Source organism: Thamnophis sirtalis, unplaced genomic scaffold (assembly GCF_051295495.1).
Source record: "Thamnophis sirtalis isolate CommonGarterSnake01/CBP01778 unplaced genomic scaffold, rThaSir2_p1.2 scaffold_9, whole genome shotgun sequence".
NCBI lineage: Eukaryota > Metazoa > Chordata > Lepidosauria > Squamata > Natricidae > Thamnophis > Thamnophis sirtalis.
In genome coordinates, this window is record NW_028261389.1 from 41674815 (window position 1) to 41700140 (window position 25326).

General features: G+C 36.4%; 1 protein-coding gene across 2 annotated transcripts in view; it reads left to right on the forward strand.

The window, feature by feature from the left end:
• Window positions 1–22656: 22656 nt before the first annotated feature.
• LIN7A (lin-7 cell polarity scaffold A) overlaps window positions 22657–25326 on the forward strand; it is a 28180-nt gene continuing 25510 nt past the window's right edge. Inside the window, exon 1 of one of the 2 annotated variants that reach the window (XM_014076277.2) lies at window positions 22657–22867. In XM_014076277.2, the coding sequence (XP_013931752.2) occupies window positions 22822–22867 (46 nt within the window). In that variant the 5' untranslated portion in view covers window positions 22657–22821. The remainder of the gene's footprint in view (window positions 22868–25326) is intronic. The other variant, XM_087723395.1, reaches the window with a different exon arrangement.

Consider the following 25326-nt stretch of genomic DNA (forward strand, 5'->3'; position numbering starts at 1 on the left):
TTCATAACAGACACCTGTGTTTTGTTTTGTTTCCCTGATTATTGTTTTTGTCTTTTTTGTATTATCTACTATTTTTTATCTTAACTTTTACTTTATATTTGTTCTTTTTTTCTCTTTCTTTTTTTTGATTTCTCTCCCTTCCCATCGGTGTGGGTAGATATTGTTCAAGATTATTACTCCTACCAATACTCCTAAATAATAATTACAGTTAAATGAAAATGGATATATAATAATGCTTGAGTTAATATGAGTTACGTTGGTTGACTGTGGAGGAGATGTACCAAAACTTATTTGTAATCGATTGATATATTAAGAAAGATGCTATACTTGTTTCAACTAAAATTAAAAAACATTTAATTAAAAAAAAAAAAGAATGGTGAAATCCAAATGAAATACAATGGAAGGGGAAATAATATAAGGTGAGCGGTATTGATTGATAATTGCTATTAGAAAGAACAGGACGTTCCTGCTCGTATTGTATTGTATAAATGTGGTATACGTCTAAATTTTGTGTGTATATTTTACATGATTGTTAATAAAAATCTTTAAAAAAATAAAAATAAAAATAAACCAGCACAACCATTGTGATTGTATGTACAAAAATGGCAGAAACCCATCCTCTTTATAAACTCAATATGAACCACATCAAAGGATGTTTTACAATTTAAATTAAAAATCCAATTCTAACTTATCAATCACCAAACAAACAACAGATACTTGGCTATATTTCATAAATGAGTTTGAGAAAAATATGGATGGTGAATGTTACAATATATATTTTGGCATGCACATTATGCAACAGCATATTATATATCTGATAGGTAGCTCTCTCTAATTTGATATTATTTTAATGTAAATGGCACAGAACAGAGGATTGTAGTAAAATTAAATGCTTCATTAGAAAACTGTAATAATATAGATGCCAATAGTCTATAAAAGTTCCATAGTATTGTACTTAACCGAAAAGTCATCTGGGATTTTTTCTATGAGTATAATATACATTAAAATTGGATCTTGTAATTTAAATTGTATAAAATCATTTGATAAGATCCAGGTTGAGTTTATAAAGTGTGTTTGAAGAGGATGGGCTTCTGCCATTTTTGTACATGGCATTAAAATTTAGTATTTTACTTGTAATAGAATTATTACAAAAGAATTTATTTCTGAATCTATCAAGTGATATTGTGATACCTATCCAAGATTCTTGTATTCTCTAATTTTGAACTTTGTTCTTAAATCATTACCGTAGGCAGACTCAAGATAGTAACGTTATTGCAAGAGTAGATAACGAATATACAATCTCTACATTGTGATACTATAGCTACATTTTGAATAACTACATAACATGACCAAAGCTTACTACAGCTGTGCAGCAATGTGGTTTTATTTTTTATTTATTTTATTTAATTTGTCAAACGTGTACAAGATAACAGGTATAAGTATAAACATGGACATGAACAAAGGAAATGAGTACAAATGGGGCAATAGGACAGGGACAGATGTCACACTGGTATGCTTATGCATGCCCCCTATAATATGATTTATATTCTCGTTATCCTCTTCCCATTGGGAGGAATTAGATCAATAGAATGGATCTCTAATTTCACTAGCTTCTCTGTATGAAGTTGCTGCTGTTCCCTTAGCAAACATGCTTCTTGTGAAGGAGGACAGGATGTGAAATCATAAATGAAATATAACAGATTGTGTATTCAGGAAACATTTATTGACCGCACAGACTGTAAGCTCAATTTCCAAGATTCAAGCATTTAACTTCAATGAATAAAAAAGGACCGGTGACTTTCATTTGGTCAAATCCATAGATAAATTTGCAGAATTTACAGAAACTCTAAAAATCCATAAGAATGCAGTGCAAAGCGGGACAAATATTCTAATTTCAGTCTCCATAAAAGGAATATTTGAGTACAGAGATCCCCCAGCTTCACACATTGTAAGCATATCCCTACTGTATGGATAATTATGCATTATATTTCACACTTAAAAATTAGGATATTTAAGAATAATCTTATAATTCAAATTTATACTACAGATTATTAGAATATAAGAGAGAGAGAGAGAATATTGAGGAATAGTCAGCTCTGCTTCTAATATAAATTTTGATCTATTGATTACTGAATCACCTTCAAATATGCTAACATACAATTCATGCCGTGCTATTTAAAATGAAATAATTTTGGAATATGTTTCAAATATTTCCACTTTGTCTATTTCATAGTGGGGGAGAGCTCTTTTTTTCATTTATCCTAAAAAACACCCAGGCTGTTCCTTTCAAGGACAATGTGCCAATTGATCATAACTGCAAGCATTCAATGGTGACATTGTTTCTGACAAGGTGTAGTTTACATAAACAAAGAAATAGCTGCACAGTATATGATTACAGAAGTGGCCCTGGAAGCTGGGTTAATTAATTCCTTTGCAGCAAGAAAAAAATGAGAAGATCAGATTAATACAAACACTGTTGATAACAGGTAGCAGTGGAACCATTGATTGATCTAATGTCTTTATAGATGTCACACTAAGTAGCAATAATAATAATAATAATAAAATAATACACATGTCTGCTACGCTGTGATTCAACATTGACCCAAAAGAGAAAACAAAACCAAAGGAAATTGTTATCTGTGCATTCCCCTGAAAAATAACTTTCAGTTAAAGAAGGGCTGATCTTGCCGTGGCCAAAGGTTGACATACCCAATGAATCTACTGGACCTGATTTGAGATCTGGAAAGATTCTTGTTAATGATCTGCATTTTGATAAAGGTACAGCTTTATTAAATTCACCTCATAATTTAAAGATATCACAGGATAGCATGTCTCTTCTTCAGAGGTCAAGAGTCCTCCATTGGTATATGTAGACCTTATGGCCATTCTTTTTGTATTCAGGGTAATGCTGTGGGTGACCAGCAGTTCACTGAAGGATCAGTTCCATGCTATTTTAAATTGAAAATAAATCACACAGCCTTTCAAACAGATTAGTCTTCTCTTTAACACTTAGAGTGGCTTTCAAATTTCCCCCAATTATCATAATTTATTTCATGGAATTTCCTGTATGCAATTATGCACAAATAATCTGTGAGATGCTTAGGTAAGTAAAGATGCTATCATATTTATTAAACGTTATAAGGCTAATTAGCCAAGGAACATAGATTCACTTCCTGGCAAAATAGTTAACTCATACTAAAATCTAGACCTGCTGTGGATGCTTTTTTTCCCTGCGCTGCATTGCAGATATATTGGTCACATTTGACTTTTCTTTTGCAATTGTATTTCTCCTATTTTGTGCCTGTTTGCTGTCTTGCAATCCCTTTCCCTCCAGTGAATGTAAATACAGATGTTAATTCTGTTCTTGATATTTATCCCAGCTCAGAGGTGAATATTCCAAAGGGCAGAGGCAAACAAAAACAAAGTTTTAAAATTGATTGGCATTGCCAATTTTAAGCTAGATTTCCCAATACCACCAGCGTGAACTTTCCAAACAGTAGGAAGCAAGGAAAAGAAAAACATAGTCATAGTTGCATGATTTCTCACTTAATGACTATTTTGCTTAATGAGAGACCTGCAAGTTCCAATTATGATACATAAACAATAGCAATAGCAGTTAGACTTATATACCGCTTCAAAGGGCTTTCAGCCCTCTCGAAGCAGTTTACAGAGTCAGCATATCGCCCCCACAGTCTGGGTCCTCATTTCACCCACCTCGGAAGGATGGAAGGCTGAGTCAACCTTGACTCAGGGACTACTTTTGATGTACTACTGTATTCCAGTATTGACAGATGCCAGAATTTGCAAAACTTAGATAATTCAGTGGAACATCTGCAGATACCCTCTGTTTTCCCCCCCAGAATTGGTTCTTTTTAAAGCTTTCAACAAGACAACTATACCTAATGATTAGGCCACATTCTTAATTCACATAGCTGGTCAATGAATAGGTGGATTCCTAGACATTTGTCTCACTTCCTATTTGGTATATTTCCCATTCTTATCCACAACTTGAAGGTATTAGCATCTCCCTTCATATTTATCTCCAAAACAGAGTTGTGTGAATAGGTCACATTGATAAAGTGATTGGCTCAAAGCCATCCAGGGAGTTTTCATAGCTAAAAGAAGACTCAAACCTGGGTCTCCTGGTCTTGGGACAACATCATAACCATTACATCACACTGGTTCTTGCAGAATACCTACTCCCATTGCAGTAGACAGTCAACAGACAAGTCTCCAAGCAGAAATAGAAGAATTTCCATAAACAGGGTTACAGTATCTGTTCTTTAGAAAGAAGAAATCAGTTCCTAACATTTCAGCAGCTCAGGGTTTCTTCCATGGGAATATTATATTCAAGAGCTCTAGCAAATCCACACAGAACTAAAGTAAATTGCACTGAGAAATGGAAAATAATAGACAACATTAATTACAAATATTGAAAACAAAAATATTTTACAAATTATTTATTGTATAAATAACATTCACATCAATTCCAAATATCAAATTCTCTAACCAAATATTATTTAAGCAAGAAAGCATGAGTTTAAATTCCACTGAGGACTAGATTATTACAAAGTATGATCTTAGCTACTTTTCAATTAAAAAAATAACTAAAATATAATCTGCTACAGCAGTAAACCTTTTGTTCATAAAGCTATTTTTCAAAGTCTGTTTTTCAAATTTATATTTAGAAGCAAAATGTCTATTTAAAGTTTTGCATAGGCTTAATATATAAGACATCCCATTTTTCCCATTGAGTAAATTAAGAAATGCAATAAATATCTGCATGAATTATGCCCCCTTCTTCACCCAAAAGGAAAAATGGTCCAATTTTTTCTCCCCATCCCAGTGATACAAAATCACAGCCAGGATCTGTATTGTCTCCATCCAGAGAAGAAAAGTAGGACATTGGGCCCAAATAGGTTGCCTTCTTTGAACTATATAAATAATGGCTGAGAATCTATTTAGCCATTAGCCTGTCCTAATAACACAGTTTCTTCTTTTTTTAAAATCTAATTAATGCTTAACAATATGGGCAAATCACTTTATACAATAGTGCCAGAAGTTAAAAGAGCATTTGTTCTCTTTATTTCCTTTTTAATTAGCTCTGAATATTATGTTTCTCTTTAGTATTACTGGCATATTTATACCAGCATTCCTGCTTACACTTTAGATTATTCATGCCTGAGAAAATAGTTTGAAACACAAAGAGGAAGTTTAATGAGTTTCAAGAGGGCATGGTATGAAAAATGCAATCTTTAAAAAAATCTGACAACACAATCCTATTGTCCATTTATTGAGAAACAAGTCTCCAAGATTGGCTCAAGAAAATGTGTATTGGTTTGAGCTTGAAAAATGTCCTATTGAGCATGCTTTGTTTAACAAAAGACTGTTTCCAGCTATAACAAACTTCAAGACTATGCATACTTTCTGTAATTGTTTGAGAGGCAGGCTGGTTTGTTTTTTTAATACATTTTATTATATTATTTATATATTAAACAGATAAAACATACACGAAGCTAATACAAACTGCATTTTTAAAAAGGAAAGAGAAATATTAAAACATGTAAAAAAAAAGTCATCCCCTCTGCTGAAAAGGAAATAGTAATAAAGATAAATTTCTCCCTTCATCCCAGAAAGTATATTCAACATGAATAACTTATCACTGTGTCTTCAACAAAACCAAATACAGCTTCATTACCTATGTTACTGAGAGGCAGGTTGCCTTATAAAGGATTGTGCTGCTTTCCATAGATTTGTGGTCAGAGAAGTAGCAGCCTTACCTTTATTTTACATTCCGCAAAATAAGTGAGTACGTACCAAGAACACAATTACTATACCTCAATAATAATAGTCTCTTCGTCAATGTGCAAAATACAATAATCTGAAATGCAAATGAAGAACACAGGTTACCTAAATACAAAACAGGCTTTGTGCTGTTATTTTTGCTAACTTACAACAGCAACAAATAACACTACAGATTGGTAAAATGACTTCCAAGTTCCAAGTAATGCTACGTGCAACTATGTGTAATGATGCTGTTTTCCTAGCTGTGATGCTGCTTTCCAGAGTAGAACTGGAACTCAGCTTGGCAACAGATGCCATGTCTTTGAATTGTGTGTTTCTGTTCAGTGGGACAAAATGTCCACAAGTAATGAAACATTTGTAGATTGTTTTTTTACTGATGCCATAAATACATTTGTTGTTGCCATTTGTTTTACATATACATCTTATTATAGGTACCTTACATTTATTGTTGCCGTGGCCTTTTTCTGAGATATAATCAAAGAAATAAATTATTTTCTTAAGAGAAAGTTAGAAGATAAACCTACCATACCAGCAAAAAGGGACCAACAAAGTACCTTTGTTGACTATGACTATTTAATTAGGTTCCATTTATTTTGTGCAATCATTGATTATTCTCCAGTTCATTTGCATTTTAAAACAATCAGTTTCAGAAATACTATGCTGCATTTGTAGTTCAAGTTCCATGGTACGCTTCCTATTGGAAATATGGCCCTGCTGTTTCGTTACTGTAGGGTCATTACTGTATTTTCAGTGAATGATCAGAATCAAATTGTTTATTCATTTTAAAGTGAATGGCATAAACACCAAAAGTAAACTGCAGAAGGAATGCTATACTTAAAGGAAGAATAGTTTATAATTTGGAAGGCTTAATTTTTCTTTTGGAACGTAATGAAGAATAGTATGTTATTGATCAGGCTTCTGTTATATAGAAACAGTTGTGGAGATATAGCAGGAGTGGGCATTCAAACCCACCATTAATGTCTGATGGTTTTGCTCTTGACTTATATAAAAGTATAAACAAATCTTATTTTAGGCTTAGGCAAAAAATAAAGCTTGCTTTATCTATCTGTCTATTGATTGATCGATCCATCCATCTCTCTGAAACTCAACTGAAGAAATCCTTCAGTTTTATAAAATTGTTAGAGCTATGCAGCACTTTGGATCAATTCCAAAAAGGCCCCTTGGAGAATGGAAGGATATGAATATGGAATCTACTTGTAATTCATTAAAACACTTATATATGTCCTAAAGTCATGTGCGAACCCAGGAAATGACACTGGTGCTATGTTTTTAGCTAAACGTGCTTAAAACCTATAGCATGGGGAATGAATGCAAAGTGTTGTAGAACCCTAAAGATTGCTCAATTATGTTTATAAGTCAAAGGCTACCTGTAGATCAATATTCTGTAATGAAAGTATTTTCATAGAGCTTTGCTCTACTTGGGTGCTACAATTGTTTAATAAGAATGGATTTTTAAACATTTTGATATCCATTTAAATCAGGGATGAATAAGTTACAGCCATTGAATGATATATATTCCCCAGCAATCCCATAGAGGTCTCTCAGACTATATCATCAAAATTTAGCAATATGGTTTTTAATGATTTTCTTTTTTAAAATAAAAGTCAATATAGTGTTAGGCCTCCAATATCATTCATAAAAACACATTTAAAAACCAAACAAACCTCCCATGTTTTTAAGAAACCTAACTTCTTAAAGACGTTACGCAGTTAAAAACTATAATATTATCAAATTTACATTGGATTTGAGTGTTGTGATAGAATGATGGTGTCTTTTTAATGTATATTTTTAAATGTTCATTTTAGGATACAGAAGCAAACAACAAAAAATGCATGAAAATGTATATCTAAATTAAGTACAGTAGTCCTTGAGCTATGACCATAATCGAACCTGTCAGTTATGGTTACAAGTTCTAATGGTCATTAAGCAAGGCATCCCTGTAATTATCCGCCTAATAGGGTGTGTCATATTTTTCAGCTTTCAATTTCCAAACATTAGGGGTGCTCAAAAGTTGTGACATGCCTTGGGGAATGTAAAGATATTTTGATTATTTAATATAATTTAGATGTACTTGGTAAATAACTACATAAATATCATAACTTTTCAGACCAGCAATTCCCCAGCAACAATTCAGACTAGCAATTTGCCATCATCAAAGAAGAATTTTATTTTGTGTTCAGTGAGCCAGGTGGAAGCTATCTTTATCATTTCACTCCAGAGAAAGGCTCAAAAACAGGAAAACATTCTCAAGTGATTGAAAATAATCTGGTATATTTCATGAAGAAGAAGGGAATTGACAAAAGCTTGAAGGCCATTGGAGGAGATGCTACAAATATTAATACTGGCTCTGAAGGTGGTGCCATGCACTTGTTGGAGATCAAGCTAGAACATCCACTGTACTGATTGATTGGTCTGAAGGTGTATATGAGCCACCTTTGCTGTGCAAACTGACTACAACGGAAATAAAGACGTTCATTGATGAACCAATGCAGATACCACAATGGTCTTGTCATGCCCTGTCAATAGATAGATGTGTGAAACAGTTCACATAGGCACCAAGCAGAGTGTAGACACATGAAAAACGTGAGGGTTATATCAAAGGCCAAGAAGTAATTTGGTAGCTGATGTCAAAGAACAAACAAAACAAGACTGGATGAAACTCACTTAAAAAGTTTGTAACTCAGATAATTGCTTTCTGATGTTAGTTTATGATTGCATGGATTATTTTTTGCTTAGCTAGATGAGATTCATGCAGAATAAAATTGTAAATTTTTGTATGACAAGGTGTAATTTTGAGAAGAAAAGGTTAACAGCATTTGTGGGGTATACAATCAAATGTGGATTTACCATATCAACCTAAACATTGCACAATTGCAAAAATAACAGCAGATTTGCAAAAATTAATTTATCACCCCATTAAATGACATGCCCTGCCTAATGTTTTCCCTCATGTGTTTGTTAAATGACTTCATGAGTCACAGGATGGCAAACCCTTGGAAATTCTAGTGCATACCCAGGCCTGCTTTGTGTGGGACTCCCAAATGCTTCCCCTGCACCCAGACAGCACCAGGGCTCCACAGTTCAACCCTGAACTAAACATATTCTCTTACATGGGAAGGGAGGGGGGAGAGATTAAAAATTGAAATGTAGTATTCATCTAAGAAATGCAACTGAATAATTTTGAATAATATGCTGCAAAATATAACACTGGCCATGACTTTTTCAAAATCCAAGCTCACAAATGCTTCTTTATATCAGGTGTTGAAGAGTATTTCTTAGAATCCACTTTGAATCCTCAAAGAGAATGAGATGAAGTTAATTAGCTTAAGTAATTATCAGAAACACTTTCCTAATAATCTTATTAACAATGCTGTTGATTGGATTGTTATCCCACATGCAGAATCAGAATAAACTTCTTTGGTAGAAAAAAATAATCTCTTTGCTAGATGTCCTTTCCAACAATGTTCATACTTTATTGCAAACTACATTTTACTACAGGTGTAAAGTTCAATATTCATGGCCAGAAACAAAGCTGCCATACACCTGATGTAGTAGTGTAAATCATTTGTCTCAGGTAATAAACTGCGTAGGGCAGTTGAGCAGTTCCAGCTCCTAGTGAGACATCAAGGCAAGCTGGTTGCTCTAATTGCATCATCTTGGCTAATATTTTATTCTGAGGAACCTTCAATATAAATTCCTTAAAAGAACAATTGTTCTAGAGAGTCATGCTGGCCTGATTGCTCACTTACAAAGCCATCAAATTGGGATAATGGTGTCTTCCAAAACATGTACTAAATCAGAATGCCAGAGCCTAAAGGATATTCAGAAAAAGGTGTTATAGATGAGGCCTATATTCTGAGTGAGTTATTTGGTGGAAATGGCAAAAGGAGAGATGGTTTCCACTGAGATGGAATTAACCCTTATTTGAAAAGATGCCAAGGAGTTCATGGTAGATTAAATACTGCATAATTTTCTATAGGTGGACAGTTTGAAAACCATTGCTCTGTGTAGTGCCCCCAATCTATATTTGTCTTTTAAAGTCAAATATTAAATCTTATTAGCACGTTTCTTAGTTCTTAAAAAAGAAAAAGTAAGCATATATTGTACTTTTTGGTTTTGCTGTTTTATGAACTTTTTATGGCACATATATTATTTATAGATTAAGAGAAAAGCTTCTTTGTAATACAGCAGATCATACTGTAAGCTAAAAAAAACACTATTAAAAAAAGTTTTAAAATTGTATCTCATGATTCCAAAATATTTTTCCATGTATAATACAAAATGAGAGTGCATTCTAATAAATCTTATTTCTTGCGAGATTCTGCTTTATGTGTTTTCAAATATGAATGAAATTTAATGATTTATCTTTCAGAATATCAACAATGCAATTTAATCTTGTAACAAGAGATAAGGCAGATAGCATTCAAGACATAAGATGTATACATTGGAAGAGAGAGGAAATTGCCATCCATGTGCCTAAATAGAAATATGAAATATAGTGAGGCCTATAGAAGAGAGTCTCTGCCTGAGAGTGAAATTAAATTCAAAAGTCTGAATTAATACTCACATGTTATGGAGGATAGAAAAGCAAAATGATGAAAATAGTCAATTAAAACTAATGAGCCTAAACTCCTCTAAAAGTTAATTCCAGAAACTCTAGCATAGTTTTATAATCACTGCCTCCAGTGAAAAGTAAACACTTCAGTTTGATGTAAATTATTATTAATTGGTTATAACCAGGGAGTTACAAATTATAACCCAGAAACCATGGTGATATCAGATAGAATGGACAAAAGAGATCTCTGGGTAGTTTTGAGTAGGATTTCTGACTTGTAGCAATAGCAGCAACAAAATGAAGACTTTTTTTTGAAAGCAAAAAATAAATGGTTGCATGAAAGGACTGTAAACTCAGTAGAATTCTCAGGACAAAGGAGAAAAAATAACGCAACACTGAACAGAAATAGAGCTTTCTAACAACCCCAGAATTAGAATCATATCTTTGATGGCAGTGGTTGCAATGAAAAAATGTTGCCTACCATGAATAGGTTTGCACGGAGTCATCTAAGACATTCTATCTCAGAGCAACAAAAGTGCAGCCCATTAGCATCTGTTTTGTGACTCTCATTTATTTTATTTTAAGTTTGGAGAAGGGATAAAGTTCAGGGCAACTATCTGATCTCTGAAAAGCCTCCAAAGCCCCTTTGGAGCATGCTTTCAGTCTTAAAGCTTGAGGTTGGTTTCAGAGCTGATGGAAATTGCACACTTGCTCTAGCCTATCATTCTGATTTTCCATTACTGGGAATATAGCAATAGCAATAGCAGTAGACTTATATACCGCTTCATAGGGCTTTCAGCCCTCTCTAAGCGGTTTACAGAGAGTCAGCATATTGCCCCCAACAATCTGGGTCCTCATTTTACCCACCTCGGAAGGATGGAAGGCTGAGTCAACCCTGAGCCGGTGAGATTTGAACCGCTGAACTGCTGATCTAGCAGTAGCCTGCAGTGCTGCATTTAACCACTGCGCCACCTCTGGAATATTTATCCCAGCTCTTGAGTTTATTTCAAGATTGATTTACAAGACCTTTTAAATGAATCTCTCCAGTACACAATAATATACTTTGCTGCCTCAGTAACAAACTGATCATCTCTCTTCCACCTTTTCTATGCATTACAATATTATGAAGCTCCCATGGTGAGATAAGATATTAAAACAGGAATAGTTACTAATATGGATATTTGCCTCTAGGCCAAGAGTTAAATGGATTTTTACTGGAAGGTGCTTATGTAATGTAGCATAATCATGTTTCTATTTAATATAGTCACATGCTACCCTCACACACTCTCCACCCTAATTCTTCTTGTAGCATCACATACACTTTTAGTAATTCAATTCCACCATACTCAACTTACTTTTATGTTTCTTCTCATAGACACAATCATCACTTTTATATAACAAAGTGGAGAGAAGCATGCTCTTTCATTCATCAAAACAGTAAACATCTTTCTGCAAGCATTAGTATCTCTTGAAAAGTCTCTATTTTTTCTAGCTTTTTTAAACATTTAGCAAGCAGTGATGTGCAGTCAGGGGATGCAGGAGAGGCAGAGCCTCACCACTGTCATCACGAAAAGAAAAAAATGTAAAAGGAAAAAGGCTGAGGTAGTTGCTGCCAGAGTCACAGTGGATGACTCTGCTTAGTGCTTAACTGTTTTAAAAAGCCTCTTTAAAAGTGCCCTCTACAGGAGGATGCGGGAGAATCACGTGCCTCATTTAGTCTGACTTTATGATCATTCGAGCAGAGTTAAGCAAGGGTTAAAAGCTGAAAAATTCCTTATGTAGATGAGGCACGTGGTTCTCTTGCCTCCTCCTGTAGAGGGCGTTTTTTAAGAGGCTTTTTAAAACAATTAAGCAGAGTCATCCATTAGTGACTCTGGCAGCAGCTAACCCAGCCTGACCTCAGCAGCTCTTGCCTTTTTCCTTTTATATTTTTACATTTTCATGATGGCAGGCAAGAGCAGAGTTGAAATCCTCTGTGACTGTGAAACAGCTGGAAAAGGTATGTGGGTCGGAGGGAGGGGGAGGAATTCAAAATTAATGTAATTTGTAAGTAATTGTAAGTAATTTGTGTGTGTGTGTGTGTGTGTGTGTGTGTGTGTGTGTGTGTGTTTGTTTCTTCACTCAGAGGGAAGGGGGTAGGAGAGGCAGGGAGGGCAGCCCACCAGCTTTTTTTCTCTGTGTCAGGGCAGCCCGCCAGCAGGGGCGGGTCTTTTACCCGCCTCTGCTGGTGGGCTGGCGCTTTCTTTCTTTTGCCACAAAAGAAAGAAAATGGCTTTTCGCCACCCCACCGCTATGTCCGACATAGAACAGCTTTTCAGGGCGGCCAAAAGCCGCTTTCTTTCTTTTTGCCTCACCAGCCATAAACCTCACCGCACGTCACTGCTAGCAAGATACACAAATTTACATACATGCTGTAGGCTTTATACACACAGAGAGAGAGAGAGAGAGAGAGAGAGAGAGAGGGAGGGAGAGAGAGGGAGGGAGGGAGGGAGGGAGGGAGGGAGGGAGTTTGTAATTTCTAATTCAATTTTCTCTGGCAAAAACTACCTTTGATTCATCTTTACATCACACATTCTATTTAATATTTGATGCAAATAATTGGGACCTTGGCCAACACAAATTCATCTGCATATAAAGTTATATCTACCGGTATACCCCTGTCCTCAACCAAGACATACCTACTATCACCACAAGCACCTAGTTTACATATATTATTTGTTAAAAAAAAGTAATCTTAGGGATAGCCTTATCTTATTGCCTGCTCAGTGTGGAACCATTCACTAAGGCAGTAAGATACTCTTTTTTCATTAGCTTGGGAAATTTCCTTCTAATAATTTTTAATACCGAACACGTGCTTCGTCTCCTTGCAGTTTTATTTTCATTCTAATTTCCTTCATTTCTTTTTTTATTCTGTCTATTTTTTACTCAAGTTCACTCTTGACACACTATCAATAAATGGCTTATCCCACATTCAGAAACTCTCATCAATCGTGTATTTTTAATAATTACCTCAATCATTCATTACAAACAATAAAATTAATCATGCTTTTAGATCATTATTCATTCCATTGTTAGCTGAATGTATCAAGTGATCTGTGCTTAAATAAACAGACACTGACCATTCTTCATTCTTTTTGTGCTTGTTCCTTGAACAACTTTTTCTGTATTCTTCATCTTGTCTCCATAGACAATAATGTGAAATAACATACAAAGCTAGGTTTTAATTCTTTGTCTGGTTTCGCATATGTGGCCTGTTTGTTCTTCCCTGTGCCCACACCCCTGTTGTGCACAATTACTATGCTATTACCTTCAGTATGGAATTACTCTGGCTGTTATATCAACCCATCAATTAGGATATAAATTCAGAAAAAGGTCTCAATCAATTCAACTATTTTATACTCATTCTTTAGCTACATAGATCTTGTAGTTCTCATCTTAGTTGAAAGCCTAAGCTACACTGATGGTCTCCCTTAAGCACACGAGACTGGCCTTATCTTGTCTCCAACACATGATTTAAATGGTCTTATATTTGTGTACCATGAAATCTCATATTTTTTCTTTACTTAAGCTACAAAAGAACTATGACACATAAACTGTATTGTACAGCTCCTCCTCTGTTTCTGGGAAGCTGTTCATATAATCAACTCAGCCTTGAAAATTTATGGCATTGGCTGTTCATCAACCAAGCATCATAGTAAACTATTCTTTCTATTACCACCGATGAGGCCAATACATTGAATTAGCCAGTGACGACAGCAATGAGAATCAGAATAGAACATAATTACCCTATAAGAAATCATATCAGTACAACAAAGGCTAAGTTATTCAGAACATTTTTAATGAGAAAAAATAATGATGAAGTAAACATAATCCCAACACTTCCTTTATATGAATACGGTAGGTTATTCTCTATTGACTACCTGTCTACCTATCTACTTACCCAGAATATAACTGGGAGGACTGGAAAAATGAAACTAAGGATAGTTTTTTAAAAATTTTGGGTTTCTTTAAAAAAAATGTTCCTGGGCAGGTTAAGATCACTAATTTAACAGTTTCCAGAAAAGGAAATTAGAAATTACACTGTCATTATTTATTTAGCTATTTGATACTGCATTTTGGCAGCTTAGTGTTGTGTGGCTCTGAAGGCCACAAATAATAGAGCTGGAGGTTATGTGCAGTCATTGGCTGTATCTTGCCACCCTTATTTTATACAAATGTGTCAACTTCTTACTGATTCAGATACTATAATGACAAGAATAATATTGCTGTCCTAAATCTACATTGAGTCAGTACAATAAAAAAAAAACATGTTTGCTACAAATAAAGTATCAAGCCATCTGCTCTTTGAAGTTATATATTTGTAATCTGCACTTGGTCCAAATCTCATTTGTATAGTAAAATAAAACTAGCCTCTGTATTGATGAGAACCATTTATATTCATATTCTCAGATCAATTGAACATTTCATAGGAGCTCCAGACATTACCATGATAGTGTTTCAAATGTTGTTGTTTTTACAATTTATTTTTAGATGGCTTTGAAACACTCAGTGGACTGGGAGGGGGGAGCTTTCTTGTGCCTTTGAATTTTTTGAGTAAATTCAGGTTGTGTAATGTGAGGTGAGCATAGTTTGAATTATGAAGTTACCAGTGTGGTATTCATAGAAAGGATGCTGAAGTACGATTGAGAAGACCTATAGTTAAATCTACAGTTATGGGACCTTATGAAGATTATGACTGAATTTTATTTAGTTTTTATTCCCAAGACTATAAGAGGAAGTATTCTGAATATTGTTTACATATGCTTGTAGAAGAAACCTGGAATATAAATCCTACAAATAATGAAGAATACCAAGTCAAACTATGAACCCATGTAGTAATGCTGCCTCTGATTTGTCAAATTTATCTGGACTATTAGGCTGAGGTTCTTTCCAGGCCTGCTTAATGAGATACAGTTTATGTGGAGCTAACAGATATGAAGCCAGCAATCTTATGTGTTTTTTTTTATTTTTGTTGTTGAGATTTTGTTATGTACAGTATGTGAGTGAATGTTGGACAATGCCCTGCAGTTTTCTTCACCAAAATAACTTGCCCAAAGCCAACCAGCTGGGACATGATTAGAACTCATTGTCTCCCAGTTTCTATATTAATACCTTTACCCCTATACCAAACTGCTTATCTGTACCAAGGCTTATAATAATAGGCTACTCCATTTGAAATCAATAAGTTACAAATCTCTTCATCTAGATACAAAGTGAAGAGCAAGCTATAAGCCAATGTGATATGGTAAACAGCAATCTAGGAAGCCATCTTGCATAAAGACAGATCATTGCCCAGTTAAGTCAATATTATCCATATAACAGATACGTTCTGCAAGTAGGTGGCATATAAATCACTGAATGAATGAATGAATGAATGAATGAATGAATGAATGAATGAATGAACGAACAAACAAACAAACAAACATACATAGATAGCATACATATACTCTCAACCATGAAACCTCACTTTGGACTTGTCATCTCTTTCAACTCAATCTGTTTCATAAGGTTATTGTTTTGGGGATGGGAGATGGAGAACAGAATACTACATATGCCGTCTTAAAGAAAGATAGGCTATAAATTTAACAAATGAAGCCACAAGTGAAAGTAATGAAATAAGGAAGCTGTCCATTCTTCCATAAAATTCAGCTATAAGAGATCCTTCGTTGTTGTTAGTTGCAAAGTCATGTCTGACCCATCGTGACCCCATGGACAACATTCCTCCATGCCTTCCTCTCCTCTACCATCGTCTGGAGTCCATTCAAGCTCACGCCTACTGCTTAGATCCTTGTAATTTACAAAAAGCAGGTCTATAATTAGAATGTATAAAATTAATGTATAGAACTGATGACAGCCTAAATAAATGTAATAAATAGCTAAATGAGACAGACTATAAATAAAGACAGCAGAGCTATAGTTATTGAAAAATGCACACTCTTAGATAAGATCACACTGTAATATCACAGAGTGACATGGGAGGTTTCCTAATTTCTTCTTTTATCAGCTATTATCTTAAATGTGATTTTTGCTTTTTTGTTTCAATAAGAGAGCCAGTTTGGTCTGGGGAATGGAGAAATCTGAGTTCTAATGCTGCATTAGGCAGAAAGTCAACTAAGTGACTTGGGCTCAACCATTTTCTCTCATCCCTAAGAAGAATGCAGTAACAAGTCACTTCCAAAAATCTTGCCAAGAAAACTGCAAGGACTTGTCCTTGTAGTCACCATGAGACAAGACTGACTGAAAAGTGCAAAACCCAAAAGACAATACAGTAAAAAGATATGTCAAAAAAGAAAGGGTCTCATTCCCTTTTTGTGTGTGTGTATGCTTTGAAGTCAGTGTTTTACTCCTGGTGCTGCCTGGAGTAGTTGCAGTTTTCTAGGCAGGTTTTCAGAAGTGGCTTGTGATCATCTCCTTCCTAGGGATGAGATGAGAAAGAGTGACTGAACAAAGGTCATCTACTTGGCTTAGCAGCTAAGGAGGAACTAGAATTCGCATTCTCTAGCTTGATGCCTTTAACCACTACACCAAAGTGGTTCTCCCTTCTCTCTTACCATTGGCTAAACATCCTGTGCAGAATACAATTATCTGTAACTGCTTTGGATTTTAAAAAATGGGTAAAATACAGTTGAAATTCAAAAGTTGAATTTTAGAGGGGGTTTGAGCGCGCAGAATCTTTTCCTTCCTATCATAAACTGCATTGTATGTGAATTCAATATTTGATGAGTTAACATATATGAATGAATCTTAATAAACAGCTTGTAGTTCGATCATTTAAAAAATGGCACACACTATGCTGCTTTTCCTTTTTTTTTTCTTCAGCGGGTTTATGCGATAGGAAAAGAATGGAAGAAACAACAGAAAAAACACAGTAGGTTATAAATGTCTGTGAAGTTGTCAGACACTGTAAATGCAGAGGGGAGGTATAGGACATGCAGGGTGCAAGTCCCCTATTATCTCCCATTAGTAAGGCGTACTTTTTTTGTTAGCCAATGAACCATATATGAATTGCTCCAAACAAAATATGACCTTGATTAAATCTCCATATATCACAACACAATGCAGAACTGCACAGATATGCATTTAGTTCCCCAATGGACCAACATTTTAATTCTTTAAAAGCAGTATTAAAAATAGTTTTAATATCTAAACTGGATATTGTGTTTAAAACTGTCATGCTGAATGTCAACTCATTTTCCTCAGTGAAATCTGTCTAGCTATTTGCTATAAGGAGCAGTCTTTGAACTCATCTGTCTACATTGAATCAGGAGAAAGCTCTGATTAAAAATCAGAACTGGCAATCATTAGAATTTTTATTTTCCAACACAGAACAGAATATGGCCCTACTTAAAAGCAAAAATGACAACTTCTACTGTGAACTTTGAGCTAATCAAAATGGTGGCATTTAAGGAGCCTTAAGCAGATGGTTTTTAGAGTGTAATGTTACATAAGTGGCAATATATACCGTTCTCAGTTTTCATTGAAACCTGGAACAATCTGTTGGAATTCTATTGTCTTTTTAGCAGATTGCAGGGAAGCAACCTATAGCCTACCAATTATACAGAGATAATACATAATCTCTGCTGTGCCCTTTTGCAAATCCTGGACCCCTTCAAAATGTACCACAGAAATGTGAGGTAAATCTGTTAGGGCACAGAGACACCTGAAGTTGTATGACAGCAGCCCATTTTACTGACTACAAAGATATTTTCTTTAATAAATGAAGATGTGTCCTGAGACAGCTCTGGAGAATTGATGGTCTTATTCACCATAATCTGGATTGCTATAAACCAATGTGGTTGATACTTTCATGTAAAAGATTGTTTTGTTGGCAAGGGATACAGATTTGATAGACTGACTCACTTGGCAAGCATATGTAGTTCTACTTCAGTTTCTGTAGTACTGTATATTATAAAGTTGCAGCTTCCAAAGTGTAGAAGTGTAGAACTGATATATAAAAAGACCAAAAGTGCTTTAGAAAATGTTTATTTGGTGCGTATGTTTATACACAGATGGCAGAGAGTAATGGGGGTTAAGCAAGCTTCTGTCCCAATGAGATCCACTGGTTTTAAAGTAACTTAATACAATACACTTAACATTGTCACTATGGTTTCTAATTAATATATGACTGTTGTGTAGAGAAATACACCAAGGTTGAAATGGCATCAGCAGTGTGTGTATGGGGGGGGGGGGTGTTTTGTTTTACTTTTATAATATTCAAATACAACCAACAGCAGATATAGGTTTGAAAAGATTATCTTCTCAAAGAACTCTACATCTTACTGTAAGCACTTATTATTTTTAAACTGGGAAAATAATTGCAAAACAGGTGTACAATAATCTGAGGGACAGTACTTTCAGCCTGCCTGATATAAAAGTCTTCATAGAGAAAAGAGAGGATTCTGTGATAATGTGCTTTTCCTAGCCAGGATTATAGCTTAAAGAAAATAGCATTTGTATTTTATCTTTCCCTAACCTGCAAAACTGGTGCCATGCATAAAATGGACTTTAGCCCTTTTGGAATAAATAAGAAAGTCATCTTCATAATTCTTTCTCCTTAAAAGTGTTGATAGAGCATCAATTATATAATACAATTGAAATTGTATAATATTGTGGATTGATAAATTTTGATTAATTTAAAGTTTATGGGGACACAAAGATCCTTTGTAAGTAGAGCAATGATACAAATATGACAAGAGTCTATCAAAAATATGGACGAGGCCAGAATTTTCTATTTTTCCCTAGCTTTTGGAGGAAATTTTGATGTACTTTAAAAATAAAACTTATGTTGTCTACTTTAGGAGTTGTATTATATTTTTCATGTCTTTTATGCCTCAGAATGGTGAGAAACTATGCCACTGGTTTTTGATAAGTTTGAGAAGCCTTACTTTGCAACTACCTTAGCCTAATTCTGGGCAAGAAGTATAGGATTTCAGTATTAGGTAGTGCTAGGGGAATCAACATCTGAAAAGGAAAGCTTGCTCTTTTTCATGTCTCTTTATGCTGCTTTAATAAAAACAAGCAAACAAATAGATCTAAGTCTCCATGGAATCTCTGAGAGCTTGCTGCCTTCAATAAACCTAAGTCCTTTCACTCAGGGAATCCTAATTATAGGTATCAGTCAGTCATGCTTCTAGCTAGAGGGCCTGTTGCAATTATTCCCCGTTTTCTTTCTTAACAGGTTTTATTTTCTACTGGGGGGGGGGGAACGACAGGAGGAGAGCAAGTGGGAAGGTTAAAAACTGGAGATGTCATTACAGCATGGTGAACAAAGCTGGATAACTGCATAATACATTCATTTGGAGCATTTTAACCAATCTCTCCACTGTTCCTTCAGTTGCTGCATTCACATACTATGAGAAACTGTATAATTCCTTTGTTTTTATTGTAACATAATCTTTCAACCCAACAAATTTGATTTATAAACTATAGCTTATGAGCTACATTATATCTTCATCCATTGCAACCTATGGATTAAATTGCATGGTCGAACCATAATATGACTTAATACAAAGCTATAACATGTAGCCTAAGGGCTGTATGTGACTCACCACTTTTGTCTAGATATCTATGAGTATTTGTACATAAACATTTGACTCCATATCATTTTATGTTAATACCATATTGCAGCTCATTATTTGCAGCTCTTCTGGGACACATATCAAGTGTTAATGTTTTTAGGTATATATACAGGTGAAACTCAAAAAATTAGAATATTGTGCAAAAATTCATTTATTTCAGTAATGCAACTTAAAAGGTGAAACTAATATATGAGATAGACTCATTACATGCAAAGCAAGATAATTCAAGCCGTGATTTGTCATAATTGTGATAACTATAGCTTACAGCTCATGAAAACCCCAAATCCACAATCTTAGAAAATTAGAATATTACATGCAATCAATAAAACAAGGATTGGACATAGAACAATATCGGACCTCTGAAAAGTATAAGCATGCATATATACTCAGTACTTGGTTTGGGGCCCTTTTGTAGCAATTACTGCCTCAATGTGGCGTGGCATGGAAGCTATCAGCCTGTGGCACTGCTGATGTGTTATGGAAGACCAGGATGCTTCAATAGTGGCCTTCAGCTCTTCGGTTTCATGTCTCTCATCTTTCTCTTGGCAATGCTCCATAGATTCTCTATGAGGTTCAGGTCAGGCAAGTTTGCTGGCCAATCAAGCAGAGTAATCCCACGGTCATTGAACCAGGTTTTGGTGCTTTTGGCAGTGTGGGCAGGTGCCAAGTCCTGCTGGAAAATGAAGTCAGCATCCCCATAAAGCTCATCTGCCGAAGGAAACATGAAATGCTCCAAAATCTCCTGGTAGATGGCTGCGTTGACCCTGGACTTAATGAAGCACAAACAGATGACATGGCTCCCCAAATCAACACAGACTGTGGAAACTTCACACTGGACGTCAAGCATCTTGCAGTGTGTGCCTCTCCATTCTTCCTCATACTCTGGGTCCTTGATTTCCAAATTAGATGCAAAAGCTGCTCTCATCAGAAAAGAGGACTTTGGACCAGTGAGCAACAGACCAGGTCTGTTTTTCTTTAGCCCAGGTAAGACGCTTCTGATGTTTGTTGTTCAGGAGCGGATTGACAAGAGGAATATGACATTTGAAGCCCATGTCCAGGGTCCATCTGTGTGGTGGCTCTTGATGCACTGACTCCAGCCTCAGTCCACTCCTTGTGAAAGTCCCCAACACTTTTGAACGGCCTTTTCCTGACAATTCTCTCCAGGCTGCGGTCATCCCTGCTGCTTGTGCACCTTTTTCTTCCAAACCTTTCCCTTCCACATAACTTTCTATTAATGTGCTTTTATACAGCACTTTGGGAACATCCAACTTCTTTTGCAATTACCTTTTGAGGCTTTCCCTCCTTATGGAGAGTGTCAATGATGGTTTTCTGCACAACTGTCAGGTCAGCAGTCTTTCCTATGTTTGTGATTCCTACTGAACCAGACTGAGAGACCATTTAAAGGCTCAGGAATCCTTTGCAGGTGTTATGGCTTAATTAGCTGATTAGAATGGGACACTTTGAGCCTAGAATATTGTACCTTTTCACAATATTCTAATTTTCTGAGATTGTGGATTTGGGGTTTTCATGAGCTGTAAGCCATAATCATCACAATTATGACAAATCACGGCTTGAAATATCTTGCTTTGTATGTAATGAGTCTATCTCATATTTTTCAAGTTTCACCTGTATGGTTATATATCTTATTGGCCCCTTCTTCCAATCACTTCTGATCCTTTTTCTTTCTGATAAATTCCATTGATACTGATATGCATTTATATGTCAATATCAAATCCAAAGAGATAATTTTTTAAAAATCCTGCATCATTTTAAAATGGGGAGAGTTATCCCACTCCGTGTGAGTGTGTTTCTGTGTGTATGCACATGTGTACGTATGCGCACATGCATGTCTTGATAAATGTGAGTTATCTGGAATTAGTTGCTCTGACTATGCCTCTAACAATGGAGTGAGTTGTGATGTTCATTACTGCTCTCAACTTGTGGTAATTCTTGGCAGCTTGGATGAAATGACTTACTTGATCACTCAGTGCTGAAATGTCACAGGTGAACTTGCTGGCAAGAGCAACCTCTTGAGGTCCTCTAATGTATAACTTGCTTCCAGGGTTTCTAGTTCACACACTGGATAGTAAATACTTCAGGAAGAGGTGGGCTAGTAGCTTCTTTTTTGCCTCCCCAGTTTCTCTCAACTTGGTACCTTTAGGCATAGTAGATGACTCCCACCCTGGCTAATATAGTGGGAAACATCTACAAGACACCAACTAAGCTCTGAGAGCACCAAGGACTCCACAAAGAGAGAAATGGGTTGCAACAGGTTGCAATCAGCTGAGCTGCCCTGCTACTTTATCAGGCTTGCTGGCCCAGTTCCTTGGTTCATCTCGGGTTATCTTCTTCTGTTCTGCCTTGCAAGCACCTGCTGTGATGCTCGGCATAATAAGGATGCCTCAGCCTACGGAGACCCGCAGAACCCTTCCAAGCCTCTCGGTTTCCCGGAGTTCCCTTGAGCCTTTGCACTCTCGGCCGTTGCCCAGGGATGCGAAGGGCCTCGCGATGACCCTGCCTCGCCTCCGCCGCTCTTTACCAACAGGCCGTTTCCCCACCGCCAGACCGCTGCCTTGTGGTGTCGCGGCGGCGCGCACAGCCTCGATCGCGCCCTTTTCCAATCTCCCCCCCACCATTTCTCTCTTTCACACTCACATACACACCGTTTACGCATCTCCCGGCCTTGCCCCCCATCCCTCCCGTCCTCCTCCCTCTCCCTCCCCGTCCTCCCCGTAGCCCCTCCTTGCCTCCCCTCCCGCTCCCATCACACTCCCGCCTGATGCTGGAGCCCGGCGTCATTTCAGCTTCAGCCGAGCAGCAGACATGGCGACGACGCTGACAGCGGTCCAGCCGCTCACTCTGGACCGAGGTAAGCGCTGCTCTGCCCGGCGCCGCGATCTGACGTCCGCCTTCCCTCGCTTTCCCCCACCTTTTCGGTGGCAGAGAGTCAGAGGTTGGTTTGGGGGGTTGAATGTAGCTTTGGTCTCCCCAGATCCAACCTCAAGAGCCTCCGCTACGTTGGACTCCCCGGAGGTGACTTCCCAGAGGAGCAAAATATTGCCCAGCCGGCAGCAACGTGTTGGGGTTTAACCGCCCGGCCGCTTGCTCGCGGTCTCTCCTCGTTCCTTGCCCCGCGGGAAGCGCGGCGGCAAAGGGACCCGCTCTTGCGCCTCCGTATCAGCCTGGAGGACTTGAAGCGAACGGAACGGGACCACCTTCAGGGTCGCGGTGGTGAACGCGGTGGGAAGGACGGGGAAACTTTATTCCGAGGCTTGGGTGCCCGGGTGCCAGTTTAGAGGAGCAGGTATAGCATCGCGGAGGGTCAGCAGCAAGATCAGATTTCCTGGAGACCTTGGAGTTGCCTATGCCAACATGGCAGGTTTCAAAGGCAGAGAACTGTCATTGCAAATAAATACAGGCACCCTCCCGCCTGGCAGTTAGGAATGTGGGGGAGACGCTTGTTCCAAGCATAAAGAAAAGGGAACACTGGGAAAGGACAACATTTGGACTTTTATCACTGTTTCACCCAATAGAGGAAAAAGATATTTTTAAATCTGATTTCCATAACTTTAACGCTTGATTACTAAGGGCTAGTATCCCCTTGTATATGGCTATTTATAACTGCTTTTATCTATATGTTATCCCCTGTGGTGGAAATGCTATGGATTCTGTTTTGTTGATGACTGGGGGAGGGGTCATCAGTCAACCCCCTTTTCCTTTTTCATTCAATGTGTTAACCTGAGACGTGAAAAATTTCATAGATTTGCAAAACCAAAATCTGAGGTACAGTCCTTATTGCTTGCCACTGATAACCAGTTCATTGCAGAATGCAGATGCCTTGATGTAGATGTACACATTCTTAAGCTATCAGAATGTTTGCAGTCCACATTTCTGAATGAAAGCAGAAACCAGCAATTTGGCTGTAATTAAATCCTCACATAGTTTTTTTTAGAAGAAAACAATTGACAATTCCAAAAGATAATGAAATTGAGGGACAGATAGACTAAACACCAGATTAACAAGTGGAGTGGAATGAAAAGAAGAGCAGGTGGAAGAGACAGAGGTGTGAAAAAGAAATTTCATTTCAATTATAGAACTGCATTTGAAGGGAAAAATATCCCCTAATTCAAACCAAAGGAAACATCACATTCTCTTAATTAGAATATAAAGGGGAAAACAGTTTACATTCTTATTTGTTTTTTGATACTACTTGTCGCCTGTGTGACCCAGGAAGTAAGTTCTATTGATTTTACTGGAACTCCTTTGTCATATGAGTAAGATTGCCACTTTAATAAATCAATATTCAAGAGCCTCAAAATATTTATGCTAACATCTAAATACAGTGTAACTGAAGCTTCTTAGGAACTCTTAAAAATGTCCTTAATTTTAAGTAATTAATGAATTACAATAAATCCCCAAATTCCTGCTTTACCCTCAGTGTAAAATTCAGATTCTTGGTATAAATTTGAATGGCTTTTTGGAGTGTAATGAAGAACCTGGGAATTTATATGTTGCCAAAGCTTACTTAAAATTCACTTCTGAAATGGGCAATTCATGATAGCTAATCCAAACAGAAAATATAAAGTGTTAGCAGTAGCAGTTTGTTGACAAAAAAGGGTGTTTGTTTCTACCAAATTTAGAAACTCAGGGTGTAATCTGCAGTTTCATCCCAGTGAACTACTTTAAAGCAAGACAAATTATCTCTTAGCAAAAGGTTGAACAGATGGCAATCTATTAGGAAGCATGAATCTTATTTTCCAAAAGAAAATATGACTACCACATACTATAATCATTACACTCTGCACTTATAATTTTTATTGTTTACAAACTAAATAGAATTGAAATTACTCTTAACTTTTTATTTTATATGTTTAAGTCACAGCTAGAGAATGTACCAAAAGTGGTAAATAATAAGCTACGCAAAAGTAGAGTACAAATACTAATAAATAAAATACTAGGGTGGAAAGCTATCCTTAAATTACATAAACCTCACATGTTATTTAGGTCAGAATTTAATACTGATGTTATATTAAGCAATATTAATTACTTAATTAGAAGCTACTTAACATTTCACATGAAACTGAAGATAATTGTTCATTAATAAATGCATTTGCATAATGAAATAATTATCACATATGTGAAATGAAATCATTTATATATGAAAACAGCCTTGAGCAGTTTTTAGACAGGCACCCAAACCTTGCAAAATATGTAGCCTAATAATTTTAAAAGAGATTGTTCTTCTCACTAGCATACATTGAAAGGTCCCTCTCTCTGAACGCTCTTCATGGTCCTAATAGGTAGAGGTCAGGACTTTTCTAAAGAATG